Source organism: Podarcis vaucheri (genome assembly GCF_965113315.1).
Source record: "Podarcis vaucheri genome assembly, chromosome: Z".
Lineage (NCBI taxonomy): Eukaryota > Metazoa > Chordata > Lepidosauria > Squamata > Lacertidae > Podarcis > Podarcis vaucheri.
The window spans coordinates 45,235,100-45,259,640 of record NC_138758.1 but is presented as its reverse complement, the minus strand read 5'-3'; the positions used below and the strand labels follow the sequence as shown (position 1 = coordinate 45,259,640).

Here is a 24,541-nt window from a genome sequence, read left to right as displayed (position 1 = left end):
CCTTCGGAGAAGATGAGCCAGCCCTCAAGGAGGTGATTATGTAATTTGCTAGCAATTCATGTCCCTCCCGGCGTGACGCTGCGCGCTGACGTCACGGGGCTGTAATGGTGGTGTGCCTCGAGATTTTTTTCATGAAACAAGTGTGCCTTTGCCCAAAAAAGGTTGGGAAACACTGGCATATAAATCCCCTGCAAGCAAATTGGTATGAATGCCTGTTGCTGAATACCTCCCCACAATCAAACCAGAGCGATTGCTCAATAAATAAGCTTTGTGCAAGTAAATCAGAATGAATGCTACACTAAGCAGGCCCTCTAGGGGAGCCCCAAGTCAGCCCCTCACAGAAAGGCATTCCATAGACAGGGCACCACCACTGGGGAAAAACGCTTTTCTGGCAGAGAAAGGTCTAAAGAAGGTCCTTCAATGAAGATCTTAAGGCCTGGATGGGAATATATAACCACGGGTGCTCTTTCAGTTAATCTAAAGGTAAAGGTACCCATGACTGTTGGGTCCAGTCATGGATGACTCTGGGGTTGCGGCACTCATCTCGCTCTTTAGGCCGAGGGAGCCGGTGTTTGTCCGCAGACAGCTTCCGGGTCATGTGGCCAGCATGACTTAGCCGCTTCTGGTGAACCAGAGCAGTGCATGGAAACTCCGTTTACCTTCCCGCCGGAGTAGTACCTATTTATCTACTTGTACTTTGATGTGCTTTTGAACTGCTATGTGGGCAGGAGCTGGGACTGAGCAACGGATTCGAACCAACCTTTAGACCACAGTGCCACCCATGTCCCCGTTCAATTAATCTAGTCCACAGCAATTTATGATTTTTAAGGTTAAAACCAGCGCTTTGATTGGCCTTGGAGTGGAAAGTAGTGCAAGTGACAAAGCACTGTACTAACTGGTGCCTATCAGTAGCCTGCCTGCTCTATTTTGAAACAGCTGAAGATTCCAGTCTCTTTTTTCACACAAAAGACCTTGCCGTAAACCTCAGTCTTCAGTGGGAGTGTACCTCTGAGTACCATTTGAGGGATGACATAGTAGGGGCAGACGTGTTAGCTTGCAGTAAATATTCAGTGTAACCAGCTGTCAGGCTCATTATACAGGTCTGTGGAGACAGAAAACTGTGGCTGCTTATAATTGGAGGTGAGTTTCGAACTATTAAAAGTACCACCTTTTTGTTATCAGAAAACGAACATTTTATTATTTGGCCGCATTAAGCTAAATAAGGAAATGTGCATATATTTGATTATATATGAGTCCTACCCAGCCCTATATTTGCAAGGCAATTTCAGACCGATGTTTGGGAGCACATTCAGTGACAGAGGGTGTGCATATGCCGCCTGGGGCAGGCGTGTAGGGTGCTCCCTTGGGGGAGGCAGGGCATGGAGTGACTCCTAATCTGGGGAACCGGGTTCGCGTCTCCGCACCTCCACATGCAGCTGCTGGGTGACCTTGGGCTACTCACACTTCTTTGAAGTCTCTCAGCCCCTCTCACCTCACAGAGTATTTGTTGTGGGGGAGGAAGGGAATGTTAGCCACTTTGAGACTCCTTAAAGGGAGTGAAAGGCGGGATATCAAATCCAAACTCTTCTTCTTCTTCCGGCGGGAAGGTAAACGGCGTTTCCGTGCACTGCTCTGGTTCGCCAGAAGCGGCTTAGTCATGCTGGCCACATGACCTGGAAGCTGTACGCCAGCTCCCTCAGCCAATAAAGCGAGATGAGCACCGCAACCCCAGAGTCGGCCACGACTGGACCTAATGGTCGTGGGTCCCTTTACCTTTAACTTTATATGGAAAGGGATGTTGGAGGCAAAGCTCTCCTAGGAAGAGAAACAGAATTTGTTGCTATCTTCACGTCTCTTTGGTGGGGTTTTACCATTCTTCTTACAGGCAGAAATCCAGCAGGCGGGGAGGATGTGAGTTATTGAAATTAATGTGCATTGCTAACTCAGATCCAGAAATTTCATTGGGTCCACTCTGCGGGTGTGACCAACATTAGAAACAACAAAATGACTTTGAAGTCATTTCTGCACCAAGTAATTTTTAGCCTCCTAATTCTTCCCCACCCCCTCAACTTGTCCCATATTTTTGCCTGACCTGTTCCTTATTTTACCCAACCAAAGGTGTCAACACTTCATTGTGCACACTATATGAGCTAAAACCTAAAACAACTCTGCAGGGAGTGTGGTAGGGAGGCTGAAACAAAAGACCATGGAGCCAAAAATTATCTGACATCAGGACAAAGGTCCCCTTTCTTTGCCGTTACACTTTCACAACCCCCTTTTTAAAATGCTGCATAATTACAGAACACATATTTGTTATGCAATAAGAGTGAGGAATTAATGATCCAGGCTGTAAGAAACTTGCATGCTAAGCACTGTACGAAGAAAATGACTTATTAATGCTTCTTTCCACTTGTGTTCAAGTTCCTAAAAAGAGAGAGAGAGAGAGCATTAAATGTGGGCCATCCCTTTAAGTTATCCCTCCCCACCCCAGGAAAGAACAGTTCCTCCCAAGTAGGGAACAGCCAACCCTTCCTCGGTCCACCCCCCACTTTCTTTTTGGAAAGGTTACAATTTGAAACCTTGCATCATGAATCACAAAGTTAGCGGCTTCTGGCAGATCATAAATCAGGCCTCTGGAGTCGCTAGGACAAATCCCAGGACATTTAATCTTTAATATTAGACATGTTTAAGACGGTGAATATTTTATGAAGGTGCTGTTGCAATTTAGCACATCATTAGCTCCTCTTATTTTCCCCTCCCCTCCTTTACAGGACTTTTTCCCCCCTCAGTGAAAGAAAAGAAAAGAAAGATGTCCAACAGATGAACCCATTTCACTTATCTTTGGCAACAAAAGATGCTTACCTAATCCCAGTGAGAGATTTTAAGGAACCTGATGATCATAAGAACGAGTTTGTCAGACTGTATTACAGTAGTGCCTCTGGTTACAAATTTAATTCATTCCGGAGGTCCGTTCTTAACCTGAAACTGTTCTTAACCTGAGGTACCACTTTAGCTAATGGGGCCTCCCGCTGCCGCCACCGCATGTTTTCTGTTCTCCTCTGAGGTAAAGTTCTTGACCGGAGGCACTACTTGCGGGTTAGTGGAGTCTGTAACCTGAAGTACCACTGTACTTCCTTAGTGGAAACAGCTTTCAATCTCTGCATCTTCCTTGTTTAGCTAGGTGAGGGGAGGCATTTGCATACCTTCCACTATTTCTCAAATGAAAACAAGTTCAAGACTGGGACAGCTCAGTTCTGATGCCGGTTGTGCCTGTCCCTGCCACCACTACCCATAGCCTGGAGGTTCTGTTCCACCTGCTGCACTCAGTAGCATTTACTTACTCTGCAGTATTGATATAATCTACTCTGCCCTGTTTCCCACTGAGTTAAAGCCCAATAAAGGTGTTTGCTCTTTTGGCTAAAGAAAGATACATTTGATAAGCATGGTTGCCTACAATCTGTTGGTGACAGTTGAAAATACATTCTGGAAATTGCAGTACATTGAAGTTTAGGCTGGGCATTGTCCAGCACCGCATTGTTTTTTGGGCTGATGACTATGCATGCACATTCATGTACACTAGAGATAGGATGCATGCCTCCTGCTTGCGGGCTTTCATCAGGGCATTTGGTTGGCCACTGTGACAAGAGGATGCTGGGCTACTAGGAGACGCCTTTGGTCTGATCCAGCAGCACTCTTCCTGTGTGCACTTGAGATACAATGCATTCATTTCCCAGGTCTGCCATCTAATAGTTAGGGGCTATGGGTTTGGAGCTGAAATCTGGACAGTTTCCTTTTATGGTTGTTGGTTGGACTCCTTCTAAGGCTAAGTGTTCTACCCGGACACTGAGGTCCAGCACCGAGGGCCTTCTGGCGGTTCCCTCACTGCGAGAAGCCAAGTTACAGGGAACCAGGCAGAGGGCCTTCTCGGTAGTGGCGCCCGCCCTGTGGAACGCCCTCCCACCAGATGTCAAAGAGAACAACAACTACCAGACTTTTAGAAGACATCTGAAGGCAGCCCTGTTTAGGGAAGCTTTTAATGTTTGATGTATCACAGTATTTTAATATTCCTTTGGAAGCCGCCCAGAGTGGCTGGGGGAACCCAGCCAGATGGGCGGGGTATAAATAATAAATTATTAAATTATTATTATTGTCAAAGTAGACCTAAGTGACCTCTCATAACTAGGAGGGCCTTTTACCAGCTTTGTCTGGTAGGCCTGCGGCAGTCATACAGTGGTACTTCGGGTTACAGACGCTTCAGGTTACTGACACTTCAGGTTACAGACTCCGCTAACCCAGAAATAGTAGTACCTCGGGTTAAGAACTTTGCTTCAGGATGAGAACAGAAATCGTGCAGCGTTAAGAACAGACCTCCAGAACAAATTAAGTTCTTAACCCGAGGTATCTGTATCTGGATTGGGATCACTTTGCCATTTGTATGCAGTGCACTTTATATGGGACTACAGCGGCTGGATTGTTGATGGGGCAGGTGGCTAGCAGACTTCTGCAGCTGTTTAACTTTATTAGCCAGTCATTTTAATTATTATATGTATTTTGGTTATTTTTCTAATGGTACAGTATTTTTTTTACCCTGCCCTACTATTTTCTGATATTTATTCATTTATTGAATTGAAATTTCTGCTGAAGGAGCCGAGAGTGGCAAACATGTCCACAGTTAAAAAGGAGAAAGAATTCTAAGACAGTTAAAGCAGTATATGACATTTTAAAATATGACAGTATAAAAATACTTTTATAAACAAATAAATATATCTGCGGAATGGCAACTCACACTAACAAAATATTGACAAGGTATCTTCCAAAAGATAAACCAGGGATAGTGATCAAATTGGAGCTGTCCCTGATAAATAGGAATAGCTGGAGCTACTGGAACATATGTGGTGGGGAGTTATGCAAAGAGGCCCTCAATCTTCTTTATGCCAACTGTGCTTAAAACTTGCCCTAGCTTGGTGCTTTGTCAACAGAAAATGTCAGCTGAAGGGGAAAGGAGAAGAAAAATCAACACAGGCTTTTAACGGCTCCTGGATGAACAAATCCAATTAATCTTTTATTATATATTTTTGCCAGCGCTTGCTTGGGGATATGTATTTCTGTGAAACAAAGGATCAATCTAAGCCATCTAAGAATGGTGTGCCACATGGCAGCCGACTGCTTGCCCCAGGTGTGGGTCATCTGTTCCCACATCTTGCCAAATGGGAAGGGAAGCTTTAGTCCTTTCTCCTCCCCCCTATGCAAGAAAGTTTCGTATGAACTGATATTTAATATAAAAACTGTATTTATTAGTATATGGAATACGCATTTGGTTTCTCTTCTTTTCTCCCCTTCTCATATTAAGGCTGTGTGTCAGGGGATGATTAGCTGCTTGTGCTTAAAATTGTGCCCCTTCAGAGTTTGTGCGGCCCCACAAACCTCTGTGTGTGACAGAGCTCCTCAGACATGTCTGCTCTAGTCACTAGTAGAGTCTGACAGTGGCTGCCTGCGGAAGCGCTTCCAGCAAAGAAGTTCCTTAACGGAAACGCGTCTCCTGGACTCACGACGTGGCAGCTTCCGGCGAAGCATGGGTCTCCCTGCAGTTGCTTCTGACACCTCCCCGCTATTTTCGCTGGAAGTGTCTCTCACCCCTTTCTCTCCCCTGCTGTTTCCTGCCTGGGCTGCTGCGTCTCTCTCAGCATTACTGAGATCCTCCTCCAGAGACCCCTCGCTCCCCCTCCTTGTCCCTGCTTTAGCTGCTGACTCTCTCCCAGTCTCTGGGAGCCCTACCACCTCCCTTTCCTCTGATGTCAGTTCCCTGACACTGTGTTTCAGAATGTTAGAATGTGTATTGGGTTTCTCTTTAGGAGAAAGGACATGGCTCATTGGTAGAGCAACTGATTTGTATGCAAAAACTCTCAGGCTCAGTCCTTGGCAACTCTAGGTAGCGCTGTGAAATACTCCCTGCTTGAAACATTTTAGGAGCTGCTGCCAGTCAGTGGACCAAGTGATACCTTCCTGTGTTCTTTGTTCCATTCCATACTAACACTCACATATAACATATCATGAGGATGGTTCGATGCACGCTTTAGTTTCTTGTCTTTCAGTTGTACAAACAGAGTCCAGAATATCTTCAGAATTGCATGAGCCCTTATATCCCACTTTGAACAATTTAAGAAGGTTGTTGACAAACTGGAATTTGTATAGAGGAGGGCAACCAAGATGATCAAGGGTCTGGAAACCAAGCCTTACAAGGAATTGTTGAGGTTGCTAGGTTTCTTTAGGTTGGTAAAAAGGAAACTGAGAGGAGATATGATAGCCATCTTCAAATATCTTAAGGGCTGTCACATGGAAGGTGGCACAAGCTTGTTTTCTTCTGCCCTGGAGGGTAAGACCTAAACCAGTGACTTCAAGGAGATTCCGACTCAACATGAGAAAGAACTTTCTGACAGTAAGAGCTGTTCAACAGTGGAACAGACTTTCATGAGAGGTGGTGAACTATCTAATTGCTAGGAGTTTAGCATTCCAACATGTGTTCTCTCTTTCTAGGTGAGTGCAGCTGTCACGAGGGCTATGGCCCTGACCCTGTGCATCAACACTTGTGTGTGCGCAATGACTGGGGACATAGTGAAGGGTGAGTGCAAAGTATTCCAAATGGGAAAGGCAATAAAAGCTGGCAAATGGTAGTGGTGGTGGTGGTGGTGACTGGCCTACCTGTTGCATCCAGACTGATCCCTGCTGGGCCACATAAATGTCCCAACCAGTCCAGCCTCCTGCTTTCCACCTTGGCCAAGTACCGGTAGGTGCTTGCAGGTACAAACGCCACCCCTTCCCTACCACCCTGATTTAGAGAAGCCATCCCAGTTTCTGATTTGATCCCAGAATGTCCAACTTTTCCTTAGGATATCCCTATTTTCATTGGAGAAACGTTGGATTTATCTGATCCCCAAGCTGTCTGAAGGCAATCCTGTATAGGGAAGGTTTTTATTTCTATTTTTATGGGTTTTTTATTATGTTTTTTATATGTTGAAAGCTGCTCAGAGTGGCTGTGTGGGATATAAATAGAAAACATTATCATTATGGAATGGGATGTCCCTATTTTCATCCAAGAAATGTTGAGAGGATATGCTCACCGACTGAGCTCTGTCCCCTCCTTGAGAGTTTTTGCCCACCTGGGATGTGTCCTTGCACTCTGATAATGCCTCTTGCTTGTCTGGATGTAGTATAGAGAGGGATGTATGTGTGTGTGCAGAAACCACCTCACTATACAAATGTAAAGTTCTGTATTTATTGCTATGTCCATTTTTGGCTTCTGGACCAAGTCCCCAAGAAGCGTGGCCCATGGATTGGAGAAGGTCCCCCATCCCTATTGTAGAGAAAGAACCAACATTATGGCTTGTTATGAGCCAGCTTCTTGCATTCCTACACTTGGTTTGTATGTCACATTGTGAGGCTACACTCTAAAATGTAGCATATAAATAAAATAAATGCTACCTCTCTGCTAACAGGTTCTCTCCTTTCCTGGTTTCAAGAGATTCTTCTTTTTCCATATCTTTCAGGCCTTGGCCATATACAACACTGGAAAGGGGCTATGACTTGGTTACAGGAGAACAAGCACCTGAAAAAATACTTCGGTGAGTCATACAACCTCTTGGCAGATATGGGAGCTGCCAGCCAGTTTTTGTTCCATTCTGTCAGAACTTATTTACACAATCAGAATCAAGAAGTTGTTATCTTTGCATGTTATGTTGGGAAAGAAACATTCTACACAGAAACAGCAAAGATGTTTGTACCTTTAAGAACAGTTTCTGTAAGCTCTGGGCTGATTGGGTGCAACTGGCCATGACTACAAAAGGAGAAAAGCTGCAGTTTGAACCCGGCCTGCAGGAAAAACACCCACAAGCTTTGTTGTCTGTTGTTTTGTAATAAAACCTTTATTTTATTTGGTTTTCTCATGGTGTCACAATCTCTGTCATCTGCCACCAGTGACAAAACCCCCTCCAACATGTTATTCTTCTTGTGCGTTTCAGGATGTTTCAACTAGGTTCCCTTCCTGGCTACAATTGACAGACTCTCTCACTAAAGATGAGAGCCAGGCAACATGACTAATTTTCTGGGTGTTTAAACTATTCACCTCACCCTATTAACAATGCTGGATGGGTCCATTTCAACTGTTTGTGGTAGCATTTCTTTATTTAACTGCAGCCAGGTGTTTTACTTATGTGAAGGATGCCCTATGTCTGCTTATTCCCATACTACTCCAGAGGTTGGTTTTAATGTATGCACTTGTTAAAATGTGCTTCTAGTTATTAAAAAGTGACTAATAGGTAATAGTAATAATAATAATAATAATAATAATAATAATAATAATAGAAATAAGGGGAACAATGAATCCCTTTCAGATTCATCTGGCTGGGTCTGGCCCTGTCTGATTCTTTGCGCCAGAGCACTAAAGCCCACTACACCAGCTCCTGAGAGAAAATTTTGAGGTGGTTTGCCAGCCAAGAAGCAGAATTTATATTTCTTTGTGCATCAGGTTAGAGCTCACTTACTTGCTCTCATTGCCATCAGAGTTTGGCTGACAGGGACTTATGACAAGGCCTTTTCAGTTGCGGCATCTGGGTTGTGGGAATCCAGTACTTTGGGAAATTTGATGGGTCCTCTATATTTTAGTTTGTTGGAGTTTAATAAATACTCTTCCGTTTCACCAAAGCTTGTGGGTTCAGTTTTTGTTTTCCCTGTTGCAAAATTGCTTTTTTGCTGTCCCTGACTGTTAGCTTTTCGTTCATTTTTTTAAAAATGTAATCTGCCTAGAAAGCTCTTCTGGGAACCAATTGAGTTGAGGTAAATAATGTTATTAAAAAAGCAAACCATGTGATTCTCCTCTTGACTGCATAAAATATTCCAGCACAACAGACACCATAGTGTAGGTCGGGGGTCAGCAAACTTTTTCATCAGGGGGCCAGTCCTCTGTCCCTCAGACCTTGTGGGGGGCCAGACTATATTTTGAAAAACATAAATACCCTGCAAGCTGGTCCTGCAGGAGGAATGCACTCTGCATGTGCTCAGGAGCACGTCTCGGTGGCGCCTGCTCACCGGCAATGTTAGCGAGCAGCAGCCACGCCATTGGCCCATCCCCGTGGAGCTACCAGGAGGTGTGCACCATGTGCTGCAGCCCGTCGTCCGAGGCCAGGTCGGTGGGCAGGCAGCACATGCGGGGCGCCCGGCAGGTGGCGCGCAGCTTGCTCTCCAGCTGCTTCAGTGCGGCTGCCAAGCGTGCCACCAGCAGCAGCATCAAGCCGGGCACCAGGTGTGGGGCCAGCAGGCACGCCAAGCGCTGGCTGAAGCCCCATGATGAACCCGTCACGATGCCCATGGCACAGCCAAGACTCGCCGCCTGCCCGCCGGCTTCTCCGTCCATGGCCATGCTGGGTTTACCTCAGTGGTCAGGTTTCGGACTGGCTGCAGGAACTTCCTGCAGCCAATCCGAAGCCACACCAGTGTCGTCACATACCCAGAGCCGCCCGCCCGCGGCTTTGGATTGACTGCAAGAGCTTCCTGCAGCCAATCCGAAGCTGCACCAACATCGCCACCCACCCAGAAGCCATGCTAGCATCGCGGAAGTCAGTCTCCGCATGGTGAGGCATCCGCAGAGGGCGGGAACTGACTGAGCAGGCGGCACGGTCTGCGGGCAGGATTGACGAGCCTGGGGGGGCCACATCCAGCCCCTGGGCCTCAGTTTGCCAACCCCTGGTGTAGGTGGACCTGTTCATATTTTCCTCCATCCCTAATTATTACTGGTGCTTCTCAGGACAGTTAACAAAACACAAGTTACAAGGTAGACAGTGAATGCCAGCGACCTATAAAATATATTAATTATAAAAAGATATAAGTAAATGAGTCTTTAAAATGAACCTCAAAAGGCAAAGTCTTTCCATGATTTCAGGAACACCACTAAGCAAGACTTCCCATAATGCCACAGTTATGTGCAGAAGCAGAATTTCCCTTCAACTAAGAAAGCCCTATGAAGTGGCCCTGAGATGGATAAATTCCGTATTCTGTTAGAAGATTGTCTGTGCAAATGGGGCACTGCCTCACCAACTTGCTTGCCTTCTTCCTTCCAACCACTCCAGGAACCTGTCAGCTTCCCCCTCCATCTCAGGGTTACCTCTTGCAGAACTCAGCAGGGAGGAAGAGGGTGGGGACAAAACCAGAATTAGTTGGCTCTGGTGGTCTTTTTCTCTGGGTCCACCTACTGTTTGTTACCCTCCCTGTCTTCCACCCTACTAGTACCGGTGGTCACCAGCCACCATGAAATCTTAAGGAACAAACAAGTCTATAAGGTTCAGCACTTCTGTCAGTAATTAATTTGCAAGTAGCAAAAAGCTCAAGTATTCTGTGTTAAAAAGAGAACCAAATTTGGGAACTAGAGCAACCAGAGTCTGTGTAGAATGTAGAGAATGTAGGCACCATTCTCATCTTCTGCTCTTTTTTGAAGGTCCACCTACAGCCTAGGCCAGGGTCTCTGGCTGCCTGTTAGCAAGAGCTTTGTGGTTCCTCCAGTGGAGCTTTCTATAAATCCGCTGGCCAGCTGCAAAACAGATGTCCTGGTGACCGAAGATCCATCAGATGTCAGGTAAGGATGATACTCCCTGCACTGTGGATGAGGGAAGGTCACAGTACCCATTTAGGTTTCTAAAATGGAGTGAGCTGTTGCAGTGAAACCTCTACCTAGGCTTCTCTCTCTACCCTTGATATTTATAGTGATACAAACTTATTCCTTTGTAGAGATGGGAGATGTGTTGTTTTCCTCTTGGCTTTTCTGCAGTTTTACTCCAGGATAGAGAGCCTGGCTTGTGCACAGACACATCTGTTAATATTTAAACAAAGAGGGCTTCCTGCAGATACTGTCTTACCATGCATCGGGGCCCTTAGGGTGGTGGCCGTTTCCCTTTGGGAATTCCCTGCCATTAAATATTAGACAGGCACTGTCTGTGTTATAATTCTGGCCCTGACTGAAGACCTCAGTTTTTCAACAAGCCTTATAAGTAAAAATATTTTCCCCTACTGCTTCTGCAGTGAAATTGTTTTTGATGTTTTGATTGTTTTATCACTTGTGCCTTTGCTGTCCAGGGCTCCTTTGGGAAGAATGGCATAATATAAATTTAATAACAAAATAAATAATAAATTTAAAGGTTATTTTTGCTGTGGTTTGAGCTCTGTGCTGCTGCGCCCTCCCCTGTTTCAAGCAAGCACTTTGGCTCTTTGGATAATATCAATCCTGCTCCAAATGCTTTTGCTATCCTTATATCAAATACTGTTATTTGCCTATTCGGGTGATGTGCATGGTTAGCTCATCAAACCTTTCCTTGGCATCTGTATATTTTAAATTATAAATAGTTCAGATTATAACCGTATTGGCCCGAATATAAGCTGCACCCGAATGTAAGCTGCACCTTTAAAATTGGAGGGGGAAGAGAAAGGAAGGAAGGAAGGAAGGAAGGAAGGAAGGAAGGAAGGAAGGAAGGAAGGAAGGAAAGAACGAACCCAGAATATAAGCCGCTCCATTCCTCACTGCTCCTGGCTGCATACTGGGGGGGCGGGGGGAGCCACGTTGCGTTGCCGGTGGCCTTTCCCCTTCCTCACTCTCTCCTTTCCCGGTCTTGGGGGAGAGGACGGGGGACCATGAACAGGGCAGGCACTGCTTTGCTGCACTCCTGGTGCTGTTTGCCCCACGCTCCTGGCTGCATACTGTAAGGTCGCGAATATAAGCCACGCTTTAACTTTTCACGGCCAGAGTTTGGGGGAAAAGTGAGGCTTATATTCAGGGCAATATGGTATTATTTTCCTTTGTTGTTGTTGAAAAACTGCTCCAAGAGGGAGTGGAGGTTGTTTCATGATTGACATAAGGGACAGCGAATCAGTGCTGTTCACAACTGTGCTCTGGGAAGAGGTTACGAGGGATTAATAAAATGGCTCCATAATTATGATAGTGAGCTAAGTTATGCACAAGAGCTCGCTTCTAAACGTGTGTGTGTGTGTGTGTGTGTGTATGCCAGTCCACACCCATAGAAAATATCTTAGAATTTGCATATGAGAGCTCATGATTTGGATTGTTTTGAAACTCCAAATTCAGGTTCAGGTGTTACTTTCCATTGCAAGTTAGGCAGGCTTGGTAGTAGACAAGGCTACAAATTTTTCCCCAGTGAAGAAATAATTATAAATGCTCCCACTTCCCAGACAACAGCAATGGTGTCCTGCCTCATAGGCTAACTGGTTTGCCATGCATAAAATTAAATCCATCACTTGTGCTTCTATGCCCAAAGCTACTTGATGAAGACTTGGATTGATAACCCACTATTTAGATTCAACACTATTGAGGGGGGGGGGACTATTTAAATACTCATTGGCAGGTGGTTAATTTTGCCCATAAGGAAAACGACAACAGTAGAGACAGGAATATGAGAGAGCTGCAGAAGGTCTGTGGTTGTGCCTCTCAAGAAGAGAACCACAACTTTAGAATACAAGATGTGAAAAAACTGGAGACTCAGATGCAACAAAGGGAAAATAGTTAACTGAACACCTTGGTGACACACAGCAGATGTTAAATTATTTAACATTTAATAAATGTGGTAATAAATATTTGATGCTGAATTATGGAAGGCTCCACAAATACATTGGGAACCAAAGAGTGATCTATTGTGTCTGTATTCAAACCTGAGCTCTTCTCAGGTGGAGCTCAGCCTGAAAGACGGAATTGGTGTAGCATTCAATGATTTCTCCATATCTTTTTACTTGAAAGTAATCTTGATCACAGCTGCATAAGCTGCTGTGGAGATGTTAGTCTAGAATTAAGAGCTGGGTCTCTGTGTTTTGTTCACATTGCAAGAAACTGCCAAAATTTTATCTCTTCCCTCCTCAGTTTTTACCCCCTCCTTCACCATTTTCTTCATTATATTGTTATTATTAAAGCACTTCTTACATAAGTGCCTAAGGCAATTTGCAGATACTTCATAAAAACAGCTAAAATGGATTTATAAGCAGTACAAAAGCAACTGAAAATAGGTTTTAAAACAATAGAGAATTAACACCTAAGGCAGAGGAGACCATTTCACCTAACTAGGAAAGTTGGTTGAGACAAAAATGTCCTCAGCTGCTCCTGATGAGTACAGATAGTACTTTCCTGAAACAATTTAGATTGTTATCTTCAGATTATTCCTTCCTCAAACAAAAATTGCAGATATTGTTGAACATCTATAATGGGGGTGGGGGTAGCCAACATGGTGACCACCAGATCCATCATTCCTGACCCATGACCTGGCAGGCTGGGGCTGATGGTAGCTGGAGTCTATATTTAGGTTGGTCAGAAGGTGGATCAGGATCTACTGGTAGATGTATGACAAGCAGAAGATCAGCATGGGTTTCTTGCTCCCAATTCTTTAAAGACAGGAATATATATATATATATATATATATACACACACATATACATACACACACACACACACACACACACACACACTTCCACCCCACTGTGTAAACCAGGATACTGAAAGGAAGAAATCTAGCAGGAGTGAACTTTTGTGTGAAAGGCCTGCACACAAAAATTACTGAAAGCAAAATTACCGGCTTAGAATGTGCTCAGATGTACCTGTTCTTTCATTCTAACCTGGTATCTTTTGCACTTGGCACTGGTTGGCGGATCTTAGGGTTTCTAGGAAAGCAACAACACAGTGTAGTAGGTTTGACAAGCCAGAAGATTGTCACCCACACCCCAGATCAAGGACATCTGTAAGGCAGCAGGCTAGGGAAGCCTGATATAAGCTCTATACAAGTTGTTGTCCCAGGCTGATCTCTCTCTGGCAGGGATCTTCTTTTCTCTGACATCCATTGGAATACAAGACCTGCTTGCGAGGTTCCTTGGAGCACAGCCTGGCTTTGTTTCCCAGACTTATTTTATACCTGCCACTGAACTGGATGGTCTCCTGACCAGGTTATGACATGTTGCCTTAGCAGCAAGGCCGCCAGGGCATTCCTCTCTCCTCCTCTGTAGGCATGGTAGCATCCCCACCCCCAGCCCTTACCTGTGAGCGCACCATATTCCTCTAGCCCTCTTATTAGCCTGACACCTTTGCCTGAAGGTTGTATGCTTTGCTAAGAGCTTAATGGAGGAAAATTGTCAAGCACCTGCATTGTGAAAATACTTAAGTTCTTTATAGCTCTCAGGGTGAAGGTCTCAGCATGACCCTTCTATCTTAATGAAGGTGTCTTGAGTGCAGCAGATATGTGTGGTGGGGGGGGGATGCTGATCTGCTTTTGTGTGCTGGTTCAGAAAAGGATTCTGCTTTCTAGAGATGATGGTATTTATAAAGGGTGTTTGTGTGTAGGATTGTTTGGATCTTTGAGACTTCGTGAATGGGAATAATTACATGTCTTAAGCACAATCCCAGGTTCAGACAAAATGCCAAGTTAAAATTTGGCTTAGCTACAGTCCCGCAGTAACCTAGAAAGCCCAGGAAGAAGCAGCAAAGTATGTGCAAGCTCCTTCTAGAAACCAGCATATTTATGCAATAACAGTACACCATGATTTGGGTTACCATGACACGCAAACCAGGACTAATTACTAGTGTCTGTTCATTGCAGGAACACTAAACTGTGTGCAGAAGAGATAGTGGAGGGTGTATGGTTACTTAAGATCCATTCTGCACATGTGCTAGGGAAGCGGTGTGCTTAGGTTATTTCCCGATACATCTTTCTCGTAGCTTTGTGCATTATTTTCATTAATTTATGCATATCTGTGTACATGTTTGGGTTGGAGAACTGCATGACACAATTTGGAGAAGCGCAGTGTTTCCAGAGATAAGCTGTACACCATTTTCCTTATTGTGAATTAGGCAAGTCTGCATGGAAATGAAAACTGAATGGCTTTCCCTCCATCCCTGTGAAGGGAAACTCGGGGGGGGGGGGAGAATACCTGAATCCCCTACAAAATTTCTTCTTCTTTTTTTAAAGAGTTAAGGAATCTTTTGCATTTTCTGCCTTACTGCTTCAAAGCCTGTTGCATTTGCTCACTTTGCCCTCTTATTCTCACGTTACACATTGGGAACTTGAGGGCTACTTGCTCTGCCACCAGTTCTAAAAAGACAATGTTTCTGTAATATTATTTATTTAATTCTTAGCATCTGCAGACATAAATCACAGGAGCAGAGCCTTAGCTGTTGTGGTGACATGACTTATGGCTCTGTCGTTATAGTAACTGTGGAGAGATAGAAAGGCCCTGCACTTGCCTGGCATGCTCTAGAGGAGCTTTGATGGGAGGATCAGCTGGAAGGATGTTTTCTCTTTAGCTTGCTGCAGATAAATCTTAATTTTTTCCTCTAGAGTGAACTCACTTGCTTTTGGTTCATTGCATGGTCTCTGGCATTACACACACACACACACACACACACACCCCGCATCGGAAGGGAAAATATGCTGATTGGTGGTAGGGTACGTAGATTAGCTCTGATGCCCTTTAAACATGTCCTCCTTAAAATTGACTTTGCCAGAGGTCTTTGGATATTTCGATCTGGTGGCATGATTCAAACTCAGACTTGGACAGGATGTTGTTGCAGATCCCTGGAGACAAGTAAATGTCTTTCAGACTCCGTTCTCCTTCCTTAAAACGGGAGCAATAGCTATCTACCTCAAGAATTCTCGTGAGGGTAAAATATCACAATGGTGTAAAACAATTTGCCTATCACACCCCCACCCCCGCTTGTGAATAATTGAATACCACACTGCCTCCCTACCATCTTTCAGGGAGGGGCTATTGCTCAGTGACAGAGCACGTGCTTTGCAAACAGGTGGTCACAGGTCCAAACCTTCCCATCAAAAGGATCAGATAGTAGATGACGGGAAAAACCTTGCCCTGAGATCCTGGAGAGTTGCTATCAGTCAGAGAAGGCAATACTAGACTGTCAGACAAATCAACTCATTTTAAAGCAACTACCTGTTTTCCTTGGTGGATTTCAATCACAACTATGAAAGAATGAAAGAAAGAAATTAAGAAAGAAAGAAAGAAAGAAAGAAAGAAAGAAAGAAAGAAAGAAAGACCACCACTACTACTTATTATGATTATGATTAGAATTTATATACTGTCCTATACTCGCAGGTCTCAGGGCAGTTCACAGAATAAAATCAAAATAGAAAACCACAAAATACATGATCAAAATAAAAACAACAACAACCCAATAACCCCCCTGCAACCCCCCCCCCCATTTTAAAAGGGCATCAGATGTAATTACCGTTATATACTTGGAAAATGGAAAGGAGCAACAAAAGATCTTCTGAACTAAGGCAGCACTTAAAGAAAGTATTAAAGAGAAAGTGAGATAGAAAGCAATGGGTAAATTGAATTAACCACCAAGTAATTGAGTGAACAGGACAGCTTCATTCCTAAAATAGAGCAATGGTGCTTCCAGGGGGAACATGCTTGGGAGAGATTTCCATAGTTGGGATGCAGCCATAGATAAAGACTTGTGCCTCCAGTTGCTGCCCATGTGATCTTCGCAGTGAAAGAGGGCTTAAAGAGGAGAGCCTCTTCTGAAGATCTCAGAATTTAGAGTGCTAGAAAATGATTGCCAGTGCTTTTAGAACTTTGTAATGCCACCTTTTGGCTTCGGGACATTCCGTACACCTGTCTGAAAGAGTAGCTTCCTGCACAATCTTTTTTTTTTTGCTTCTAGTGCCACTGAAAGAAAATGGCTTAGCTTTGAGCAAGTCCTTTATCAGACCCTTTAATCAATGGTTACATTGAACCGTAGAGGGAGCTCCCTTCAAAGTCTATTGCTCTGTCAATAACAGCATCAACCGCCTCCGATAAAGGCATCCCTGCACTCCTGACAGCAGGCACCAGTGATGAATGGCAGATTTAACATGATGGAGCAAATTGATCATTGCTTTGCTGGACATCGCTTCACGTCACGGTGGTGCTGTCATCACCAGAGATAAATGCCCCGTGCTGGGGAGATTACAGTTTCCTGGCCTTTGCTGTAAGCCATAGTGATTACCTTGGTATAAGTCCATAGATCAGGAAAATACCTTCCAGCGAAATGGTACAACTTGCCCGGCATTGGTACTGTAGTGCTTGTGGATATATTGAATATTTAATTGGCACTGTCAATGTGCTCAGTAATGTGTACAACAGTAAAGTGGCATGAATTGTGTTCATACAGTTTGTGGCATAAGCCAGGCATGTAAGCAAGAAGAGAAGATTGAATCATATAATCATAGAATTCTACAATTAGGACACTGAGGGTCATCTAGTCCAACCCCCCCTGCAGTGCATGAAACTCAGCTAAAGCATCCATGATAGATGGCCATCCAACCTCTGCTTAAATACCTCCAAAGAAGGAGAGTCCACCACCTCTTGTGGGAGTCTGTTCCACTGCTGAACAGCTCTTACTGTCAGAAAGTTTTTCTGAATGTTTAGTTGGAATCTCCTTTCTTGCAACTTGAAGCCATTGCCTTGAGTCTTGCCCTCAAGAGCAGGAGAAAACAAGCATGCTCCCTCTTCTATGTGGCAGCACTTAAGATATTTGAAGATGGCTATCATATATTTTCCTAGGCTCCTCTTTTCCAGGCTAAACATACCCAGCTCCTTCAAGCACTCCTCATAAGGCTTAGTTTCCAGACCCTTGATCATCTTGGTTGCCCTCCTCTGCACATGTCCCAGCTTGTCAACAGCCATCTTAAATTGTGGTGCCAGAATTTGACACAGTACTCCAGGTGTGGTATGAGCAAGGCAGAATACAGTGGTACTATTACTTCCCTTGATCTGGACACTATATTTCTGTTGATGCAGCCTAAAATGGCCTTAGTCGGTTTTTTTTGCTGCTGCATCAGCCTGTTGACTCATGTTAAGTTTGTGGTCCACCAAGACCCCTAGATCCTTTCACAGGTACTTTCTCTTTTCCATTTCTTATACATGTCCTTCTTAAATCTTAGGTTATCCGTAAGCTTCTTATGCAACCACATGTCTCATGCTCTCTTGTTAGAATTGTCTGCATTTGTACCTTCAATCCTTCACCTTTAAGAAACTCCCACCATCTTGAGCTACCTGCTCTTTGAATATTTCTGATCATGGGATCTCACCCAGTAGCTCCTTAAGCTTTTTTGAAATTGGCCTTCTTAAAGTCTAGAGTGCATGTCTGACTACACTCAGCTTTTACTTGCCTCTGCATAATGAAACCCAAGAGGACATGATCACTTCCTCGGAAGGTTCTCCGTACTTTGTTGATCAGTTCCTTCCCATTTGTGAGGACTAGGCCCAAGACAGATGATCTCCTTGTTGCTTCTTCTGTCTTCTGGGAAATGATATTGTCAGTGAGGCAATGGAGGAATTTGTTGGACCTTGCATTTTTATCAGAGTTTGACTTTGAACAGATATCTGGGTAGTGTTAATTGACCAACTGACAACTGAGCTAAGCTGCTTCTCCAAGCCAAATAGGACAACAATTGGGTATTCAAGTCAGCTGAACCTTGTCCTACCCGCTTGTGCTCCCCTGATTGGTGGGCATGGAGTGCAGTCCTTGTATGGACTTGTTCTTCTCAGACCTTGCATTTATTCCTATTAAACAAACAAGCAGACTGATGCTCTAATTCTTTTTCACTCCAGAAGTCCAGTATGCCTCTTCTTTAATTTTTATCTTCTGATGGCCTAATTTAATATTTTTCCAGTTCTTTGTGATGTTTTTATTTTAAGGGTTCCAACATATCTCAGTGTCATACTAATCAACAGTCCATTTTCCTCAATTCTTCTCTCTTCTCCCCTTCCAGTTCTTCGGAAAACTAACTTTGGGTACATTAGCAGCCTTCTCTATTTGTAAATCCACTCCCCCAGCAATCTCATTAAGCAACCTCTTAAAGTCACAGCTGGCAGGAGAAAACGTGTCTTGCCTTGTCACTAACACCTCTTGTAATTCAATTTATTCAACTATTAGCTGTTCATTTTTCTCTGAGCATCAGAAATATTTTGAGCACAGGGTCTGCAGATTCAACATGATGAGGCAAAAATGGCCCCTCTCTGTTGTCTGCAGATTCCACTTCTCCTATTTTTCTAATCAACAAGCTAATCTTTCTGTTGAATTCTTCCTTTACTTCTCAGAATTCAGATTGCAATGCCACTCGCTGCTCTTTAAGCAACACTTGCAAACGATCTTCTAGGATCAGTGAGATATTCTGATCAATCCTCATTTACTACCTCTCCCTCCCCCTTAAGGATTTATAACGCAGCTGTAAATTCCACAAAGAGATTAAGACTTACGGACTTGCAGAAGATGTACAACTTAAATTACAGACAATAAAGAGTCATAGTCTGTTGATATCTTTAATGGCAATAGATCCTTTAATGCTTCTTGAGAAAGATTCCAGCCTGTAGGATTGTCGTTTTAAGCTGTCCACAGATCTCTTATCTCTTATTTGTGTGCTTTTATAAAGAATTATTTTTCTATTTCTTCCTCAATTCATTCTATAGCTAAGAAAATAATGTGTTGCAAGCCAAGTGTCCATAGCAGGCTGTTGTGTAGTTTGGGCTAGGTTTTAATTTCCTTGGCTTCAGAGCTGTTCTACTCACCCAGGGTCTTCCAGACCCTCCTGTGAGACACAGCTCTTAGAAAACTTCAAGAGGATGACCACATGTTTCACTCCTCACCCTGGAATGAATTTTCTGGCAGCTGGAAAACTTCTCAGCCACCATAAACGCCACACAGCTACCGGTATCTCTTTCAGCATGGAAGCTAATAAGAGACTTCTAACTCACCACCATACCTCACTGGAACATCAATTTTTACCAAATACAGTCGTACCTCGGAAGTCGATTGGAATCCGTTCCAGAAGTTCGTTCAACTTCTAAAATGTTCAGAAAGCAAGGCACGGCTTCCGATTGGCTGCAGGAAGCTTTAGCCTAGCCTTTAGGTTTAACTGAAGATTGTGTGTTAACTGCTGCACATACCTTTTTGTACACATCTGATGAAATGGGCTGCAGCCTATGAGATTTCATCCCATAATTAATTTCCTAGTCTTTAAAGTTCCTCAGCCACAATTCTCTTTATTGTTAATGCTGCCATGGACTAACATGGCCACCCCTCTGAAAATCATAAATGAAGAAGGAAGGATTAGATATTAAATCCTTCCTTCATTTAATCCTTCCTTCTTCATTTAGATTTGGTGGACAGAGTGCCTGAAGAACTATGGATGGAGGCTCGTAACATACAAGAGGCAGCAACTAAAACCATCCCAATGAAAAGGAAATGCAAGAAAGCAAAGTGGCTGTCCAACGGGGCCTTACAAATAGCGGAGAAGAGAAGGCAAGCAAAATGCGAGGGAGATAGTGAAAGATACAGGAAATTGAATGCAGATTTACAAAAAATAGCAAAGAGAGACAAGAAGGCCTTCTTAAATGAGCAATGTAAAGAAACAGAGGAAAACAATAGAATGGGGAAAACCAGAGATCTGTTCAAGAAAATTGGAGATATGAAAGGAATATTTTGTACAAAGATTTCCATAATAAAAGACAAAAGTGGAAAGGACCTAACAGAAGCAGGAGACATCAAGAAGAGGTGGCAAGAATACACAGAGGAACTATACCAGAAAGAAATGGATGTCTCGTATACCCCAGGTAGTGTGGTTGCTGACCTTGAGCCAGACATCCTGGAAAGTGAAGTCAAATGGGCCTTAGAAAGCATTGCTAATAACATGGCCAGTGGAAGTGATGATATTCCAGCTGAACTATTTAAAATTTTGAAAGATGATGCTGTTAAGGTGCTACACTCAACATGCCAGCAAATTTGGAAAACTCAGCAGTGGCCAGAGGATTGGAGAAGATCAGTCTACATCCCAATCCCAAAGAAGAGAAGTGCCAAAGAATGCTCCAACTACCACACAATTGCACTCATTTCACACGCTAGCAAGGTTATGCTTAAAATTCTACAAGGCAGGCTTAAGCAGTATGTGGACCGAGAACTCCCAGAAGTGCAAGCTGGATTTAGAAGAGGCAGAGGAACCAGAGACCAAATTGTAAACATGCGCTGGATTATGGAGAAAGCTAGAGAGTTCCACAAAGACATCTACTTCTGCTTCATTGACTATGCAAAAGCCTTTGACTGTGTCGACCACAGCAAACTATGGCAAGTTCTTAAAGAAATGGGAGTGCCTGATCACCTCATCTGTCTCCTGAGAAATCTCTATGTGGGACAAGAAGCTACAGTTAGAACTGGATATGGAACAACTGATTGGTTCAAAATTGGGAAAGGAGTACGACAAGGCTGTATATTGTCTACCTGCTTATTTAACTTATATGCAGAATTCATCATGCGAAAGGCTGGGCTGGATGAATCCCAAGCCGGAATTAAGATCGCCGGAAGAAATATCAACAACCTCAGATATGCAGATGACACAACCTTGATGGCAGAAAGTGAGGAGGAATTAAAGAACCTTTTAATGAGGGTGAAAGAGGAGAGCGCAAAATATGGTCTGAAGCTCAACATCAAAACAACGAAGATCATGGCCACTGGTCCCATCACCTCCTGGCAAATAGAAGGGGAAGAAATGGAGGCAGTGAGAGATTTTACTTTCTTGGGCTCCACGATCACTGCAGATGGTGACAGCAGTCACGAAATTAAAAGACGCCTGCTCCTTGGGAGAAAGGCGATGTCAAATCTAGACAACATCTTAAAAAGTAGAGACATCACCTTACCAACAAAGGTCCGTATACTTAAAGCCATGGTTTTCCCAGTAGTGATGTATGGAAGTGAGAGCTGGACCATAAAGAAGGCTGATCGCCGAAGAATTGATGCTTTTGAATTATGGTGCTGGAGGAGACTCTTGAGAGTCCCATGGACTGCAAGAAGATCAAACGTATCCATTCTTAAGGAAATCAGCTCTGAGTGCTCACTGGAAGGACAGATCATGAAGCTGAGGCTCCAATACTTTGGCCACCTCATGAGAAGAGAAGACTCCCTGGAAAAGACCCTGATGCTGGGAAAGATGGAGAGCACAAGGAGAAGGGGACGACAGAGGACGAGATGGTTGGACAGTGTTCTCGAAGCTACAAACATGAGTCTGACCAAACTGCGGGGGGCAGTGGAAGACAGGAGTGCCTGGCGTGCTCTGGTCCATGGGGTCACGAAGAGTCGGACACGACTAAACGACTAAACAACAAAACAATGTAAGGAGAGGCCTTAAATAAGGGAGTTATAAGAATATTCAGAAGCTGTTGCCTTACTGGGGATTTCTAAAATAACATAGACCGAGCAGGAAATACATTCTAACCCAGGAACTGCCCTGATTTCCTTTCTTGTTCAGTTATCACACAGTGATCACCAAGCAGATTATTTGGCCAGTTTTGTAAAAAGTTTTGCTATTGACTTAAACTATAGGATGGGTTATATAATAATACAGTAAACCCACAACTTACATGTATGTAACTTGTACACATTCAGCTTTATGCGCTTGGCAAAAAGAATTAAAAGGGGGTGGAAAGTGGGGAGGCATCTGAGGAAAAAAGACTTTGGCATTCCCACTCGCCTTTGAACCCAGTGTGTTTTGACTATACATGATTTTGGTTTTAGGTGTGATCCACGGAACATAACCCCCATGTAAGTTGAGGGTGTTCTGCATAAATAGGGGAGTGAATGGACCCACCATGGTGTGGTGTTGCCAGACATATGAGATACTAAGCTTAGGAGTCCTTCTGACTTGTGAACTGATTTGGGGGGATGCAGCGGGTGGCGCTGTGGTCTAAACCACAGAGCCTAGGGTTTGCCGATCAGAAGGTCGGCGGTTTGAATCCCCGCGACTGGGTGAGTTCCCGTTCCTTGGTCCCAGCTCCTGCCCACCTAGCAGTTCGAAAGCACGTCAAAGTGCAAGTAGATAAATAGGTACCGCTCTGGCGGGAAGGTAAACGGTGTTTCCGTGCGTTGCTCTGTTTTGACAGGAGCAGCTTAGTCATGCTGACCACATGACCTGGAAAAACTGTCTGTGGACAAACACCGGCTCCCTCAGCCTTTAAAGCAAGATGAGCACCACAACCCCAGAGTCGTTCGCGACTGGACTTAACTGTCAGGGGTACCTTTACCTTTACCTTTACCCCTGTGCGTAGCGCACACACAGGGCATGCACATTGCTGTGGATGCCCAAATGGTAGTTACTCCGCTGTTGTTTGTGTTAGACTAATGTCAACACCTTGATTTGGGGGCAGTAACACATAGACCACCATTGCAGATTATTCAGAATATTGGGCCTTCAAAACACTAAAAACACCTGTAGTAGAAATAAATGCAATGTTTGAAGTGGACCAGGAAGCAGCTGGATGATTGTTTTCAGGTGCCATCATCCTTTTTTGTTTTTACTCATGCCTTTGTGTTGGGCACTCTTGCTAAATCCGTGTGTGGTGTGTGCAGTCCTTTTAAACAGCATGGCTGAAAGCATAAAGGACCAAGCTGAGAGAAGGCACTGTAAATCTGCACTGAGAAATGCAGTGGGGGTCGAATACATATTCTTTGCCTTTAAAAACTTCTAACACATTTCACTCTCTGCCAAAATACCACCCTACAATCCATCTGAATCTGCTCATAAGCTGCCTCTGCATTACTCCACTTTAATATTAATCTGCACATATATGGTCTTTTAATATGAAAATGTTGTTAGAAAATGTTTAATAGATACTTTAATAAATGGTCAAGCAATTGATGACCCACTAGACTGTGTAATCTTTCCTTTTAACCAGCTGTTTGCTCTGTTATTATAGATTATGCTTGGCTTGGCTAGACTCTAGTTTCTAGGCAGGTATACTCCAAAGAACAGGTTGGGTGTGTGAGTGTGTGTGGGTTCTCAGTGCATTCTGTTCTCTTGTCAGTTTTAAAGAGAGTCTGTGAGTGCTTCGAGGCTGACAGTATTTTGCAGAGGGGATTCAAGCACATACCTGAAATTTTGGTGTGCATGATTAAAATGGATTAAAATACTATGCAACTAATCACCTTTTTTGTTTTCTTTTTAAACAAAAATAAACAACAGCAAAATTCTGCAGTTAGGGTAGTTAGAGTGCAGGGAGACCTGGCTTCAAATCCCCACCTTGTTAGGAAGCTCACTTTGATGACCTTGGGTTTTCGCTTGTCCCTTGGCCTAAGCAACCTCACAAGAGCGGTTGTGAGGATAAAATTGCAGAGGGTAGACTCTGCTCTTGATTCTCCCTCTCTGCCTTTGCTGGTTAGTTGCATTGTGTTACCTTGTGCTCTTGGGTTTTGTCATGCTTTGAAGTTTGCTTTTCTGTTTTATAAACATAAGGTGCTTTGAGGCCCTAAAAGGTGTGATATAAACAGGAGACTTTAAAATATTTATTTATTATAAATTAAATAAATAAAAGCTACTGTGAGAAAGGGCATTTTACTCTCCATCTTACAAATGGAGAAGTGAGAATTGGAGATAGTGATTTGGCAAACATGGCACACATGAAAATGGGTTCAAATCTTAGGCCTTCCAATCCATGGTCAGCCTTATTTGCAGACGCTCATCAAATT

At 43.8% G+C, this 24,541-nt stretch overlaps 1 protein-coding gene and 1 long non-coding RNA gene across 3 annotated transcripts in view; one reads left to right on the top strand and one right to left on the bottom strand.

Moving 5' to 3' along the window:
• ASTN2 (astrotactin 2) overlaps window positions 1–24,541 on the top strand; it is a 672,988-nt gene that overhangs the window by 349,131 nt on the left and 299,316 nt on the right. For both annotated transcript variants that reach the window (XM_082208795.1, XM_082208796.1), the window contains exons 8-10: window positions 6,535–6,619; window positions 7,545–7,619; window positions 10,484–10,621. In XM_082208795.1, the coding sequence (XP_082064921.1) occupies window positions 6,535–6,619; window positions 7,545–7,619; window positions 10,484–10,621 (298 nt within the window). The remainder of the gene's footprint in view (window positions 1–6,534; window positions 6,620–7,544; window positions 7,620–10,483; window positions 10,622–24,541) is intronic.
• Window positions 1–24,541, bottom strand: part of LOC309524411 — a 409,164-nt gene that overhangs the window by 226,135 nt on the left and 158,488 nt on the right. The window lies entirely within an intron of this gene.